The sequence below is a fragment of the Neoarius graeffei genome, chromosome 14 (assembly GCF_027579695.1).
Source record: "Neoarius graeffei isolate fNeoGra1 chromosome 14, fNeoGra1.pri, whole genome shotgun sequence".
In the NCBI taxonomy this organism is placed as follows: domain Eukaryota; kingdom Metazoa; phylum Chordata; class Actinopteri; order Siluriformes; family Ariidae; genus Neoarius; species Neoarius graeffei.
Window position 1 is genome coordinate 43,340,894 of NC_083582.1, and position 18,039 is coordinate 43,358,932.

The following is an 18,039-nucleotide window of genomic DNA, read 5'->3' on the forward strand; positions in this document are numbered from 1 at the left end:
TTTGAACATATCATCTACAGTGCATAATATCAAAAGACTCAGAGAATCTGGAAGAATCTCTGTGCGTAAGGGTCAAGGCCGGAAAACCATACTGGGTGCCCGTGATCTTCGGGCCCTTAGACAGCACTGCATCACATACAGGCATGCTTCTGTATTGGAAATCACAAAATGGGCTCAGGAATATTTCCAGAGAACATTATCTGTGAACACAATTCACCGTGCCATCCGCCGTTGCCAGCTAAAACTCTGTAGTTCAAAGCACTATCTAAACACGTATCTAAACACGATCCAGAAGCGCAGACATCTTCACTGGGCCAAGGCTCATTTAAAATGGACTGTGGCAAAGTGGAAAACTGTTCTGTGGTCAGACGAATCAAAATTTGAAGTTCTTTATGGAAATCAGGGACGCCATGTCATTTGGACTAAAGAGGAGAAAGACGACCCAAGTTGTTATCAGCGCTCAGTTCAGAAGCCTGCATCTCTGATGGCATGGGGTTGCATTAGTGCATGTAGCATGGGCAGCTTACACATCTGGAAAGACACCATCAATGCTGAAAGGTATATCCAGGTTCTAGAGCAACATATGCTCCCATCCAGATGACGTCTCTTTCAGGGAAGACCTTGCATTTTCCAACATGACAATGCCAAACCACATATTGCATCAATTACAGCATCATGGCTGCGTAGAAGAAGGGTCTGGGTACTGAACTGGCCAGCCTGCAGTCCAGATCTTTCACCCATAGAAAACATTTGGCGCATCATAAAACGGAAGATACGACAAAAAAGACCTAAGACAGTTGAACAACTAGAATCCTACATTAGACAAGAATGGGTTAACATTCCTATCCCTAAACTTGAGCAACTTGTCTCCTCAGTCCCCAGACGTTTACAGACTGTTGTAAAGAGAAAAGGGGATGTCTCACAGTGGTAAACACGGCCTTGTCTCAACTTTTTTGAGATGTGTTGTTGTCATGAAATTTAAAATCACCTAACTGTTCTCTTTAAATGATACATTTTCTCAGTTTAAACATTTGATATGTCATCTATGTTCTATTCTGAATAAAATATGGAATTTTGAAACTTCTACATCATTGCATTCCGTTTTTATTTACAATTTGCACTTTGTCCCAACTTTTTTGGAATCGGGGTTGTATAAAATAGCTGTGATTCCTACACAATCAACCAGATGCAGGTTAAATCAGGACTGTAGTTATATTCCACACATTAGTAACAGTACACTATACCTGTTAGTCCCATTGCAGTCACAGAATAAGCCATCATAATTGTTCATGTGCATAATTGTCCAATTATAATTATTGATATTACTGTAAGAACTGAATTATACAGTAATCTGGGATGTTTGTAACATCATAGTTTCATTGAAAAAATATAAGATTTCTGGCTTAAATGGGGTTTTAGTGCACAATGATGAAGTATAATCACTCAAAAACTGAGCCAACACAGAATTCTAGGGAAAAACAAAAGAAATGATAAAAGTTAACACCAGAAGAAGCTGAGAAAATGCTGATCAAGGACAGATGCAACCTATAAAATTCAGCCACTATGTTGGAAGTTTGCAGGACTGGAAATTAGAATGTATCAATGGCTGTTTGTTCACAGTTGTGATGAACCTCACCAGTCTGTAGGCAGTAGACATTATTAAGGATGCTAAAACACAGGTTAGTAGAGAACTGCCATGCCCTCTTGAGTCCATCACTGAGAGTACAGCCTAAACCATATGTATTGCCCACTAGTGGTCATATGAAAGGATGATGTTTAACTCCATACTTACAGTCCAATAAACCAGAAACTGGGAATTAGTAGAAAAGTTTGTCTCTGTTGTCTGCAGACAATCTCTGTGTAGATGATGTGGATAAAACTTTCTTATTTATGAGTCTTGGTCTATGTACAAAAAGTCCATCAGCACTGAGAGGATGGTCACAGTGGTTGTGACGCTCCTCTGGCAACAAAATCACTGATGCTGGAGTCTTCCTCGTCACACTCATCAGCACCAGGATATTGTTCCCAGTGGAAAACGCATGTTTGCTCACACACAGACACACCCTACACATACTTACTCACAGATATGCAGTGAAAAAAGATGCATCTAGTATCACATTCAGGCACATGGTGAGAAGGAAGAGGGGGCTCATGTTTCCTTGCAGTTGGGTTTCTATGGTTTACTCGTGTCTGGTTTCACAGAGGACCCCTGATGAAGATGAATGGGTAGACATTCGACACTTTTTCCACTTGACATAGCAGCACTGCATATACTGTAGAGTGGGCAAAAATCAGTTGGGCAAATTATCTCTGAAAGGAAGAGAGAGCAAGAGAGAAAGAGAATCTGAAATTAATGTAGATATAAAATAGTCCAAACAGTGAATACCTTCAACTATTTCATCAATTATTTTTCCATAATTATGATAATAATTTTGTCTGCTAAGGTAGACCACACTCTTAGAAAATAAAGTACCGTATATTACTGTATCTTTATGGGTACAATGGCTTGTCACTGGTGCAGTACCCTCTAAGGTATTTATTTGTACCCTTTATATACTGCTTGGGAACATGTATGTACCTTTTGGGCCCTAAATTGGACCTTGAGGTCCAATAATGAGCCCTAAGGGGTACATTAGTTTAGCTTGTACCTTGGGGTACAGAAATGGACTCCTACTGTACCCCTATTTCTGACAGTGCATACAGTATGCTTCAAGAATATACACACATTAGAATTAACATCATTATGAAGTATTATTATTCCTGACGCTGAATATCCTGTAAACCAATGTCATGTTAATTTGACCACTTTCTACACTTTGACCTTTATCTTGACAAAGGTAAAGATGATGTCTTGCTGTTGCAGTAAGCCCTGTTACTGTTTAATTCATAATTTCATTACATCTAAGGCCCTGTCCACATGGCAACGGATTCAGGTGAATCTGATAAAATTGTTTATCGTTTCGGCCTGGCGTCCACACGGCACCGGCGTTTTGGGTGCCCCAAAACGAAATCTTTTGAGAACGGGTTCCAGAGTGGAAAAATCTGGCAACGGCGCTGTTGTGAAGTCGTCTGGATGAGTAGAACGGATTTGTTTACGATGACGTCACAACCACATGACAATCCCGCCAGCAAAAATAGGGAAAAAAAAGGAGCGATCTCACCTCTTCAGATGTTGGTTTAAGTCCGACAATACATTCCTCAAAAAGGGCGTAGAAGAACAACGTAATCCATCAACGTGTAGCATTCAATTTATTCCGGACCATTAAAGAATTCTGGAGAATCTCAGAATGTTGGCGTACCGGCTTCCATCTACCCCCGTTCATTCCTCTCTCTCTCCATCTACCCCCGTTCATTCCTCTTTCCGCATCTCCATTCAAAAAACGAGCATGTGATTTAAAGGGACTATAGCCATAGGACAGGGAGTGAGAAGGTGTGCGCGTGTGACAGTGACAGGGAAGAACCTAGGCTCACCCTGAATTTCTCTTAAAGTGAAGGCAGAAGAATGTTCAGCGCCTGGCCAGGCTTTCTATGTATTAATTTACATAGACGTTTTAATATGAAATATAAATAAGTGTCTTAGACAATAGATACTATTTTACGCTACCGACTAATAATCAAAACTTTATGTGGCTGATGCTACAGAAGAAGGGGTTTATGCGCATGTGTCTACTTCTTCTATTGTTCTGGTGTCTCCGATGGGACCGTCTTACAGCACACGTAGAGGTGTGGCATGTGTATTGCATCGTCTTCAGCAAGCGTTGCGTTGCCATATGTACCTGATATTTTACTGATCCGTTGCCCATGTGGACGCGATATTTAAAAAAAAAATCTCGTTGCCGTTGTCGTGTGGATGTAGCCTAAGATTTGTATCCCACAACCCATTTCCTTCTTCCTTACTTGTGACCTTTTAACATCTGATGTGAACACCTACTCATAGCCTACCAATGTATGCAAATTACTCCCTAGAGGTTTGAATGAATCCCACTAAAAACCCAAACACACACACACACACACACACACACACCCTTCTTATTACCCACTTCCCTCACAAGGCTCTTATGAGAATGAAACCAGAGCCAAATTTTTAATGTAGTACTGCCTTCTCCACGAACCTGCACATGCTATTTTCACTATCATAACTTATCCAATTACACCACTCTCATATTCCCACCCTGGGCACTATCCTTCCTTTGCTTTAATTGAAGTTCATCAATGACATACAGAAAAAAAATAGCATACTGTAACTAAGTGCACCAATCCCAGAGGGATTTGTGACATAAGTGACACAGGGTCATGTGAGGACGTCATGGGTAAACTAGAAGCATTGAAAGCAAAATGACACTACCACCAAAAAGGGGGAAACCTCACTATTTAAATTCTGTTTCAGTTGCTGAAATCACTAATTGAACACATGGACAAAATATGCTCACAAAAAAGTGGACAGAACCTCGATAGATCTTTTTACGCAAGAAGAGCAGAATCATCATATCCCTCCAACAGTTGACACCAAACAATCCATGAGAGCTGTGTAATTGGATGCTATTGGGCTTATTCTGAGCATGCAAAATAGATCCAGTGGTGCTAAGAGCTGTGTACCACTACCTCAGCCCCACTCGTCTGGTGCCTCACTGCATTCTGAATAAGGGACAAGAACGAGATATCCCCCTCAACCACTGACACCTTTTTTGGAAACATCAAGAGTGCACCCTATACGTCAGAGCTGTATAGACAGTAAGAAGTGCAAGTATATCTAACATCAACTACACATTTAATACTACATTTACCCATGAGTTTATTTAAATAAATAACTTTATTCCATACTTTAAGTGATTAAATTTCATGAAATGAAAAAAAAAAAAAATCAAAACTCAAAAGTGCCAAAAGTGAAACTGAGCTTGCAGAGAGCTTCAAATATGAACTGTTCATGTAGTTTTGATGTACATAAAGCCGGAAAGGCTTAGGACTCAGAAATGAGATCAGGCTGAGTTGGCACAGACTCTGCCAATGAACATCTGAACAGTCTAAATAAGGGGGTGTCTGTCCTCTGAGAATGAATCCAAGCAAGGCTCCTTCCACACTATACGTTTCTGCTTTTCCTGTCACCATGGCTCACATGGCTAAGCACGATCTCTGATAAAACTAAATTATGATTTTGAATCAACAAATTCACATAAAATATAGGGAGGATGTTTAAATCTAATTACTGGAAGGATACCGATGACAAACATTTTAACTCTTTTACTACAACACCCAGACAAGCAAATGTGTTTATGAGTAAAATGATCAACCAAAAACCATGTGACTATAAATAACAAATATAAATAGCAAATAGTGTTACCTCAGGAGCATCATGTTGGGAAAAAAACAAAAGAGTGCAGATGCACACAAGTCCACACTGGAACTTGGAGGGAAACGAAAGAGACAGGGAAAATAATATAAGATGGGCGTAGTAAGCTTGAGTGTTTATTTTTGATAGCATAAGGTTTAGCTTTCAGGGAACACAGAGAACGGAGAAACAAGTAGGGTAAACTCCAAGGGTAAGTGTGACTATCACATGGATCACCCTGCAGTCAAAATATTTTTCATGAAAAAACATTGTGACAAGGCTTTAAGAGAGCAATGTCTGACAAAAAAGTTGGGACGCTGTGTAAACTTTGAATAAAAAAAGAACAAATTTGACGATTTGCAAATCATGGAAACCTTATATTTCACTGAAAATTGTATGAAGACAACATATCAAATGTTGAAACGGAGAAATTTTATTAGTTCTTGAAAAATATATGCTAATTTTGAATTTAATGCCAGCAACACATTTTAAAAAAGTGGGGAGGGGGCAACAAAAGACTGAAAAAGTTGCATAATGCTTAAAAAAAAACCTCATTTAGTTAATTGGCAACAGGTCAGTAACATGATTGGGTATAAAAAGAGCATCCCAGAGAGGCGGAGTCTCTCAGAAGTAAAGATGGAGACGGGTTCACCGCTCTGTGAAAGACCGCATGCAAATAATGCAGCAGTTTAAAAATAACTGTGGGTGGTAGAAAAGGGCAACTGGACTTGCTTGAAGATTCTTGAAAACGTTTCACCTCTCATCTGAAAGGCTTCCTCAGTTCTGTCTGACTAATAAGGAGTATCAGATATTTATCCTCTCATGGATCAGAATCAGAATCAGAATTCTGATGACAAGCTCATCTAAGGTGTCGTTGAGGCATCATGTTGGTGTGGGTCACTGGAGGCTGGGTGTGAACGGCGAGTCATTAGGGTGATCAAAGGATTGCCCGTTAGGGTGATCAATGGAAAGCTGACTCTTTCTGTCCTCCTGAGAGAGGAGGACAGAGAGAGTTTAAAAATACCGTTCCTGAATGTAAATTTGCAAGGAATTGCATTAGTGCACATAGCATATGTAGCTTGCACACCTGGTAAGGCACCATTAATGCTGATGATACAGGTTTGGGGGCAACATGTTGCCATCCAGATGACATCATTTTCAGGGAAGCCCTTGCTTATTTTTGCAAGACAGTGCCAAACTGCATTCTGCACATATTAAGTCAAGTCAAGTCAGTTTATTTGTATAGCGCTTTCCCTAAAAAATTGTATCCCTAATAAATTATAAATATAAATAAATATAAATAAATTTTATCCCTAACAAATTTAAATTTATATTTATTTATGTATTACAACTACATGACTCTGTAGTAAGAGTCTGGGTGCTAAACTGGCCTGCCAGCTGTCTCCCATTGAAAACATTTGCAACATTTTGAAGCACAAAATATGACAGACGAGACCCCAAACTGTTGAGCAAATTAAATTGTATATCAGGCAAGAATGGGGCATCATTTCACTTTCAAAACTACAGCAGTTGGTCTCCACACACTGCCCGGCCATAAAAGAGCCTTTGATTGGATAATTACTGCAGTGATTAATGTGTTTCAGCTGCCAACAATTCTTTTAACCCTAACTGATGCAGTGACTAACTTCTCATTTCTTAAAAAAAAAACATGTTGGAAGACATATCCCATGCTCATGGAAAAGGCGCTACTATGTTTCAGAAGGGTCAAAGTATTGGCTTGCATCAAGCGATGAAAACAACTAAGGAGATTGCTGAAATGGCTGGAATTGTGCTAAGAACTGTCCAACACATTATTAAAACCTGGAAAGATAGTGGAGAACCATCAGTTTTGTAGAAAAAATGTGGTTGGAAAAAGATCCTGACTGGCCATAATCAGAGATCACTCATACTTGGTGAAGTCCAATCGTACAAAAAAAATTGATAGTAGATCTCACAGCTATGTTTAAGAGTGAAATTAAGAGTATTTCCGAACTCACAGGATTGGGACTAAACAGCTGTGTGGCCATAAGAAAACCACTTGTTATTGAGACAAATCAGGAGAAAAGGCTTCACTTTGCTAGGAACCAGAAAGATAGGACTCTCTAGCAATGGAAAAAAGGTCATGTGGTTTGATAAATCCAGATCGACCCTATTCCTGAGTGATGGGTGTGTCAGGGGAAGAAGGGAAGCTCATGAAGTGATGCATCCATCATGCATAATGGCCACTGTACAATCCTCTGGAGGCAGTCTTACTGGGGTTACTTCAATTGGTCAGGTTGAGGCTCAGCAACGTTATGGGGCAATAAAGTGAAGTCAGCTAACGACCTGAATGTACTGAATGACCAGGTTAATCACATCAATTAATTTTTCTTCCCAGGTGGCACGGGCATAAAATTAGGGCTCAGATTGCAAAAGAGTGGTTCGGGAAGCACATTTTCACACATGAATTAACCACCACAGAGTCTTGACCTTAGCTCCATTGAGAATGTTTGGGATGTGCTGGAGAAGACTTTATGCAGTGGTTTGACTCTCCCATCCTCAACACAAGATCTCGGTGAAAAATTAATACAACCCTGGACAGAAGTCAATGTTGTGACATTGCATAACCAAATATTACATATATGTGACATTACATATACATACGTTGGTCCAACCAAATTTTACAGTGCGTAATTTTTTTTGGCATGGTTTTTATATATATATATATATATATATATATATATATATATATATATATATATATATATATATATATAATATCTGTGTGTGTGTGTGTGTGTGTGTGTGTGAGTAAACAAACACCCCACTTCCAGAAAAGTTGGTTCTTTAAATTTTATTTAAAATATGAATAAAAACAGGTGGGTGGTAAAACCTTGTTGGTGACTATTTGTAGCTGACAGGAAACAAAGCTAAATCAAATAACCCATCTTTACAAATGCAACTGTGGTGAGCAGAAAAGCATCTCCAAATGTGAAACATGGAATCTTAGATGTTTCACTGAGTTTGTGAAAAACACTCACCTATGCTACGAAATCGAAGCATTCACTATCTTGGATTTTGTACAGCAGTGTAAAAGCAGAAGTCTGGAAGTTAAACTGCAGGAAGCGTTTGTCAAACTTGTGTGTCATACAATATGAACTTTAAAAGGTTAGCTGTGCTAAGTGAATGACTTTTATATCTTAAACATTTTAACGTAACTTTCAGTGAAATATTCTGCAGTAATTGGTAATCAAAATTCCTGGAAATGTAAAGGAGTGTCAGTGAGGGCCAGGATGGCATTTGGCACCCTGTTCTCTTTGACCGCACAGGTGCTGGACAGCTGTTAGGAATTTAATGTGTTTCCTTTCCTCTACTATGTTTACAGATGGGGTGAGTTAACATGGTCATTAAAAAGACCAGGCAAGTCTGACAGACATCTCATTCACATGGCCAGAGACAGAGCCAGACCCAACAAAGAGCTGTTTCAACTTTATTTCTCCATTTTCCTTTCACTACCTCTCACAACTGGCAATTTTCATCAATTTTCATGATAAATGAGATGGCAAATGTTAATAAGCTGAAATGTAAAAATGAGTTTGATGGTCAAGCAGGAAGGATCAAGTGTTAAGGATCAAGTCTGCCTGGCACCTGCCGTAAGTCCATAGACAGGCCAGTGGCTGCTCAGGGAAACCCCAACTGGCACACTGGGTGGCACCCGAATCCAGTTGCACACTCTATATTTCAGTCCAAAACACACTGAACCAGTCAGGTGTACTACTGGTGACTTTGTCTGCAGACAGATTAGAATATATATATATATATTTTTTAATGTCTTTCATGTTCGATCAGACATCATAGTAATGATTTCATACAACCAGAGTCAAATATTAGTCAAGAACTTCAACACTGAAATGCAGTATTAGACAAACTCTCAAAGATATTATAACCACATAGATTCAAGAGAAAAACTGTTTAGCTGTCACAACCAGGTGCTATGTAAAGATTCAGTGGCTGCAATCTTTTGAGTTCACATTTGCTGTCTCATTTAACACCCAGAATTTCAATACCATGTCCGCTAAATCTAGCCATCCCCTAAAAATGGAGGCGCCGTTAAAGGGTTTCCTGAACTAGATCACATTTTAACTGTTCTACCCGTTCCAACTTTACCATTTCAGAAAATTTTTGTGGTAAGTAATCAGTGATTCTCTTACTCCACATTTCTTGGTACAGCTTCAGAATTTTCTTTTAACACTGTGCTTGTCTTATATGTACTTACTCACTTAAGTATGTCTATTTTAGATGCCAACATGGAGGAGGAAAGACAGGAAATTGCCCTCCGTGCTGGCTTCTCTGTTTTCTGCATGTGTAAAGGTCCCAAAAGACTTGCTGCTGAAGTAGAGGACACCTGATCCACAAACTGACGTTGACCATCTCTGGCAAACCATGTGTTGGAGAGTGTGAGTGACTGCAAGATATTACACAACAGATTCAGCCTTGTCTGAGCCCGTCATATGAAGGACTGTGCTGCTTTGGCCCTTTGCCATTGCTGAATGTCTGTGTGGACCATGTTAAAGCCACAAACATGCTGATAGAATGATCAGCGGTGTCTTTGTGTACTGCTCCTGGGCTTCTGGTCTCAGACACATACGAGAAATAAGAGCAGAAGGGATTGCATATGGACTTACTGTAGATGTATGATTTATTTCACCTCTGTGTCATAATATTACAGCTGATAACTCGAAATACAATTACTAATTTTATGTATGCTTTTAGATTTATATTTAATGATCTCAAGAGCTCTGGTACATACTCACAAATGCAAGAGGGTGTGTACACACCCAGTGTTGAATAATGGATGTCAGAGTTGAGGAACAAATAAAACTGAGGACCCTATCTTGGCTAAGCCTATGAGTTTTGCTGGCATACTTCCATCACAGCTGGTTAGCTGGAAATAGCCAGAGCTGTAACTGAGCCTGGGAGACGGGGCCACAGTCTCACACCATGGTAATAGTAAAGGCCCTTTCCTAATGAGTGGAAGCTTTTTCAATAGGACATGCTAGACAACACAAAAGCAGATAATGTGTGGGTCAACTTGCCTGATGACAATGCAATTAAAGCATCAAGGGCAAGCACACGTTCTGTATAGTCTAAATGGTGTCGATCCATCAAGAGAAGATTAAGAGTTGGATGACATAGAACACTCCAGAGATATCATGAACATGTGTGGCAATTATTAGATACAGTCTTTTTAACACAACACCCATGAGCGCATTGATCATGATTTCATTACTGACATCATTTCATATTACCAAAGCTATCATGAAAATATGCTATATTATAAATGAATAAATCACTAAAGGCCTCATCCATGAACTCTAACCAAAAAACAACCATATCCAAACACATATGTATACTGGTACTGAACCCATGCAATATATGTGCATTCAAGTTCAACCACTGGGCTTCGAAACGTCAGCTGGATTTAAGACTACCGATGTTTTGACATGCAAGACATTATAATAATGCTCATCATTTTGATCAACGAAATACAAATGTATGTGTTCAGCTAAAGCTTTCATAACCACACGTATATCAAGCGTCCACACATTATGGAGGTAAGCACTGGCTTCATGCCAGTGCATGCCAGCATGCAAGAGATTATTACAAAGCCTTTTACAGACTAAACATCATCATCAATATATGAATCAGACACAGAGTTTAATCGTAGGCTTTCAAAACTGCAGATGTGAATGAGAACATACAAATATTCCAACATGGAAAAGACGTAAGAGATAATCATAATCATTTTTGATTAACTAAATAGAGCATAGGTCAAATTATATTTTAGCACAGAGCAATATCACACCACTACTGAAATAAACCTTAATAAATCTTATCTGTGAATGGCCGTTGTGGCTCCTGGCTTTTATTCCAGCCAAATCAAAACTACATAAGAGGCCACTGAAGACCAAGAAAATAAGTTCTACAGTTTGACTGGAATAAAGACCTAAAGTTTTACTGTGGACTCACCATAACACACAGCCATGCTGAATAAACCCACTGTACACGCACATGCAGCTGAATCTGATCATCAAAACCCACCTGTGTTTATAAGCACTGAAATGGAGAACAAAAGATGCAGAACTGTGTATAAGACAAAATATGGATTCCAGCCCCCACCAATCCATGTCACACAGGAAACCTGGCCTTCCTGCAAACAAGAGAATGTGTATGGAGAGGAACAAGGCCACAGGGGCAGGTAGCAGACTGGGAGGATGTTTTTGTCATTGCTGGCTGGCAGCGCACACCAGCATGCAAGCGTCCATCCTGAGGAAAAGAGCCTGCGGAGGAAACGGAGCTCACGTCACAGCTGAACACAGGAGAAGCCCCTCAACCTACGCACACACACACACACTCATGCTGAATGCACACAAATAGAGTAGGGGTCCAAACAGACAAACATCACTATCCTTTAGCTTGACTTGAGAAGACAGCTTAAGGCTCAGAGGAGAATAGAAGAGACATAAAATGGTACAGGATGACGATATATGGATTAAACGTTAAACCTCCTCTCATCAGGAGTTGATATCTGATGCCTTTTAAGATGTATACAAGGAACAAATTGCCAACACAGTGCTTCCTGTAGCTTAGCGTGAAGGAAAAAAATCAAAGTCACTTTGACTATAATTATACACTGTGAAGACACAAAGAGACCCCCCTTTGCTGACTATGATAAAATGATCTTGGAATGGAAAAGCTGCTTGTATGGAAAGGCCCCGTCATGACAACTTAGCAATAACAGGATGTTTACGAAAGCAGTCAGTTTTAAATGAATGAACCACAAACGTACACGATCTTTGTACAGAAACATACAGATATAAAGATGATAGAGGAAAGTAGGAAGGATGGCTACATCTTGTTGAACCAAATATAGTCTGCTTTAAACAAACTCACCAACTGATTGGTGTCTACCAGTTATATACAGTGAGTTTAACAGAAGACAGACCACAAAAATCTCATAGCTGGAAACACTGGTATTGGCGTTTACAGGGCAGTCTGTATGCAGCATTAATTTGAGCGTACTTACTGTAGATAAAGTATGGATGTGCTATTTTAATTGGGCAAAGAGGATTTAGGAGTTATGTAGAAATTGCACATTTTTCTGTATATTGTATATTTACAGGTGATGATTTAAACTTTACGAATGAAATGCCAATGAAAATGACAAAAACATACTATATGTCAGTTCCGCGTGCTGTGGCTCGTGCACCTAAAGGCGCGCCCCAGGCTGCGCACGCGTCGAGCAGACTCCAGCACGCGCACCGTTAACAATGCGCACCTGAACTCAATTAAGGAGCTATATGTGCACCTAATTAAAAAAGATACGCAGAACCTTTATGGCGGCACGGTGGTGTAGTGGTTAGCGCTGTCGCCTCACAGCAAGAAGGTCCTGGGTTCGAGCCCCGGGGCCGGCAAGGGCCTTTCTGTGCGGAGTTTGCATGTTCTCCCCGTGTCCGCGTGGGTTTCCTCCGGGTGCTCCGGTTTCCCCCACAGTCCAAAGACATGCAGGTTAGGTTAACTGGTGGCTCTAAATTGACCGTAGGTGTGAATGTGAGTGTGAATGGTTGTCTGTGTCTATGTGTCAGCCCTGTGATGACCTGGCGACTTGTCCAGGGTGTACTCCGCCTTTCGCCCGTAGTCAGCTGGGATAGGCTCCAGCTTGCCTGCGACCCTGTAGAAGGATAAAGCGGCTAGAGATAATGTGATGTGATGTGAGAACCTTTATGTGGCAGTGGGGGCGTGGTCAAGCGCCGGTCTGTGACAGGAGGGCGGAGTCAGGGAAGGTAAGTGGCAGAATCACTACACCTGACATCAATTAACCTGTGTTTGTGTGTGTCTTCCCAGTGACCGCGCCCTACTTAAGGAGGGAGAGCGAGAGCAGAGGAGCTCATCCCCGAACTAGACGCTGGTTGTGTGTGTGTGTCTGTTCGAGTGAAAGATTGTTCACTGAAAAGTGTGGCAATAAAGCCCTATTGCGAACCTGATCTCTGTCCTGCCGTCCTCTGTGCTCCACCCATGCATAGTGAACCGTTACACTTTATTTTTAAATACATTTCTGAGTGGATAGTATCTCCCTCCCTTACGGACACCTATCACTCCCGTCTCACCCGCAGAGCCATCAGCGTCTCTGGTGACACCTCCCACCCTTCACACTCACTCTTCAGCCTCCTGCCCTCAGGGAAAAGGTACCGGAGCCTCCGGGCCCACTCCACAAGACTGCTAAACAGCTTCATCCACCAGGCTGTCAGGATGCCGAACTCCGTCCACTACCTAACCCCAACCCCTGGTCTGTAACACATTCATTCACACAAGAAAACTACCTCATCCGTTTGCACATCACACCACAAACATTAGCATTACTGCTGTATCTGCTGCTATTGCTCATTTGCACTACTGTCATATACACCTCATAAGCTGCTCTTCTAGCACCTTCTCCGTTATTGTACTGTATTGCACTACTGCTATTTTGTACATTGTTTGATTTTAGAGTGTATTTTTTATCTATATTATCTATATTTATAAATATTTATATATATTTTTTCCATAATTCCCCCCATTTTTTTTTGTGTGTGTCTGTGTAAAATCTTTATCTGTTTTTTACAAGTAAGGTGAGAGAGAAACGGCATTTCGATTCTCCTATATGTCCTCCTGGATATATAGTGAATTGACAATAAAGAATCTTTGAATCTTTGAGTCTCCATCCTTGACTCTTGTATGCTGCATAAATGGGAATAAATAAGTATATTTCTGAGAGTTAAAATCGACCGCAAAGTTGGCATTCGAGCTGCCCTGCTGAGCCAGCCAGCCCCGAGTGCGTGACGTCACAGCGGTAAACGGTTTTAAGGCCGAGGCCTTTTACAGCTATAGACCAAAGTCATATAAATAAAAATTTATGGTGAAAGTAAGAAATCTTACCGACTTGCTCAACTAAGACTGATTTGACTTCACTGACTGTGGGTTGACTCTTATTAAAACAGGATAGGTGTTATAATTTATGCAACATACATGTACATGCATGCATTTTCACTGATAAAACGTAAAAGGCTAATTAAATAATCAGATGAACTGAGACAATCACATTCTGAATCAAATTAAATAATCTTATACCGGTAACTTAAACACACAATACAAGTTACATGTATTAATCTAAATGCAGGTAAACAACGTGGTGTTTTTGTTGTTGTTTTTTTATCCAAATGAGAGTCGGAGCTTACCCGTCTGTGCTCTCGCTTCTTGAAGGTCGATCTTGTGGCTGATTCTTTTGAAACAATCTGACTTTCAGTTGTTCGTTCAGTTCTCTGTTCATTCGCTTCTTCCACATAAGGGCGAGATGGCAGCAATATCCAGCTTAGAAATCAGATGGCTGGTCCACTCATTCTCCATTTTCTCCATTACTGAGTACTCCGCCATTACTGCTCGGCTCAGGCAATTACTAAAACCCAGGACAGAACGGGATGTCACCGGTTTTAGCAACAACTGCAGGGAGGTCACTGCCCGAGCGATATGTCACGTCCCGTTCCATCCTGGGTTTTAGCAACAACCCTCAGCTCACTCCGGTAGAACTAGTGCAACTAAACTCACTTTCTTTTAAAATAAAATAAATACTTTCCTTTTCTTGTAGTTTTCTTTAATTGTTGGTACTGCACCCCTTTCAATATGGGCTTATAGCCAACTCTCCTCAACAGAGGTCTCATACGAGTCCTCAGTAAAATGTGCAGAGCAGAGGAGAGACCACTTCGTAGGTGCCCAATGTGCCCATGAACTTCTCGCAAAATGCGTCCAAATCTTTGCAGTTTGAACATTCTTGGGCCATGAATGCAAACTAAATTCACCTTCTGTCATGTTGCTGCACCCATCAGCAACACATCTACGTGGCATGACAATAAATTAGCTCAAAATGGAGGATCGGAGTTGCAGTCAGCTCTGTGTTTTAGTATAGCGGAAATGGCGACGAGACCGATAGACTTCCTGCTGTGACGTTACCTATATGAATACCTTTACATTTATGATTAAAGTGATACCTATATAAATCACTTTAATCGTAAAAATTACTATATTAGATTTATTGTTCCCCTCTATGCTGCACCTTGTCGCCTATAGCAATATAGGAGGGGTGGTCACATGGCCACTCTTGGTTGGGGGGCTTGAATGCATTAATGACTCTGAGAGCTATGTCGGCAGGGGCATATGTCCCCGGCAGGTCTTACCAAGCCAAACAGGTCGAAGACAAGATGCCAGACTAACGCAGCAACCGGTCCTCCGGGTTCTGGGGGTTGGGGCATGGGGCTTACAACCTCTTCCCCATCCAAAAACTTTTGTTGTAACCGAAATCGCTACTAAATTAAACGAAACCCTTGGAGATGGACAGATGGGAGGGAATCGCCCCAGCACTGGGTTGATGATGGATGTTGGCCAAAGCCAAATGGACGCCAGCAACCAGAATGGTGATTGTACAAACTTCATGGACCTCCAGACCACCCTAAATATAGGTGCGTGGAATGTGCGCACAATGTTTGAGTGCTCAAAGGCCGCACAGGTAGCGGCAGAATTTCATAGGTTTAATAAGTTAGATGTTTTAGGAGTGAGTGAAGTGAGATGGACAGGTTTTGGAGAGAAGAAATTAATATCTGGGGAGACAGTTCTCTACTCTGGTGAAGTGAATGATATACATAGGTATGGTGTTGCACTGATGCTAACTCCTAGAGCTAGAAGGGCTCTTGTGGCTTGGAGACCAATCAATGAAAGGATGATGTATGCCAGATTCAAAGGCAAATACTGCCATCTTTCAATCATACAATGTTAAGCACCAACAAACGAGGCTGACAATACAAAGAAGGAAGAATTTTATATGGAGCTACAACAGGTGAAGGATACTGTACAGCTGCAGGACATTCTGATAGTGATGGGTGACTTCAACGCGAAAGTTGGTGTAGACAACAACAACTTCGAAGATGTTATGGGAAGACATGGAACAGGCGAATGGAACAACAGTGAAGATCATCTGAGAGACTTCTGCTTGACCAACGATATGATCATTGGTGGGACTCTCTTTCCTCATAAAGAGATACATAAGTTAACGTGGAAGTCACTGACCGGACACATGAACCAGATAGACCATGTGATGATCAACCAGAAATGGAGACGGAGTTTACAAGATACAAGAATGTTTCGATCAGCTGATGCAGGCAGTGACCATTTTATGCTCATTGCCAAAGTGAAACATAAACTATGCAGTAAACGTCCACTGAAGAAGTCTACAGAGAAGTGGAATGTAGGTAAGCTGAGATTGGAAGACACCAGGAAGGAGTTCAGCCTTAAGATCAAAAACAGATTCCAGGCTCTTCAACTGGATGAAGATCCTAACAATTTGTGGGAAAATATGAAGAAGATCCGCTTGAATCATCAATCCGCTGAAGAGGTAATAGGTGAAAAAGACAGATGCTGCCCAGCCAAGTGGATGTCTCGAAACACTTGGAGTCTTATCGATCTTCGAAAGAAAATACATCTGAAGAAACCAGGGCTTTGAACCAGAATTTTTTTCCTATTGGTTCGTTCCGAACAGAAACGGAATTTTAACGTTTCCGGTTTTGGGTTCCACCATTAAATAGATGTTCCCGAACCGGTTAGAACAAAAAAAAATTTCGTTCCCGGAACGGTTAATTACGTTCCCTGTCAGCTGTTTAACAAATGGGTATAAAATTATGTCTCTGTCTCATCCAGCTTAAGCCAAATGTAGGCTAATTCTATTACAACCTTCATTAAATAAGACAAGAAATAATTCAAAACAATTATTTCAAATGTTGGCGATTTGGATTCTCAGTATGTCTTCCCATCTACACAAACAGAAAAAGTGCCAAAAATGAAAGATAATTCGTTTAGTGTGTTACCAAAGGCTAGTCAGGCCCTATAGAGGGCTACCGCATGACGTCACCGCGCCGCGAGATTTTGTTAGGCGCCATATTGGAAGACCAAGTACACATCTATGCAAGTACATACATACATAAAACAAACTACACCTGAAATGTAGCCAGAGCCGGTTCTGCCCTAATCTGGACCCGGGTGCAACATCGTGCAAACCCCCCCCCCCCCCCAAAAAAAAAAAAAAAACACCAGTCTAAATCAGGACAACCATCACATAACTATAAACATTTTATATCAACTATTTTAACTAAATGGGCTATAATAAATAAGCCTGCAGGCAGCCACGGCGGGCTGCCTCAGAAAAGTAACCATTCAATGACACAACTGAAAGCCTGCAGCCACGGCGGGCTGCCTTAAAAAGTAACCATTTGTCCTACCTTAAAACTCGTTTTGCATTTTCTGCCTCCTTTTTTGTATTTTTGACCCTCCGTTTATTTTCTTTCCTTTTCTGAAAACCCGATTTGTGTCCAGACATTTTGTTCTGCTACCAACGAACTAACTCGTCAGGTCTCGTCTCTCGAGCCCGCGATGATTCCCATGGGAAGGGCAACAATTGATACATTTTTACAAACAGCCAATAGGGAGGTTGCAACGTTCAGGCTCTTCTTTGCTCAGACACTCAGTAATGCAATTACTCACTTTATCACGTGGAGACGTGATAGCAGTCCACCTTCCCGCTCTCTCCATTCAGTCAGTGAACGTCACACAGGAAGTGAACCCCAGCGGGTCATAGAAACTTGCGCAGGAGAAGA

General features: G+C 40.9%; 1 protein-coding gene across 1 annotated transcript in view; it reads right to left on the reverse strand.

Annotated features, from left to right (window-relative positions):
* bhlha15 (basic helix-loop-helix family, member a15) overlaps positions 1-11,366 on the reverse strand; it is a 36,583-nt gene extending 25,217 nt beyond the window's left edge. Inside the window, exon 1 of the mRNA XM_060939741.1 lies at positions 11,336-11,366. Coding sequence (XP_060795724.1) covers positions 11,336-11,351 — 16 coding nt within the window. The 5' untranslated portion in view covers positions 11,352-11,366. The remainder of the gene's footprint in view (positions 1-11,335) is intronic.
* Between the last annotated feature and the right edge of the window lie 6,673 nt (positions 11,367-18,039).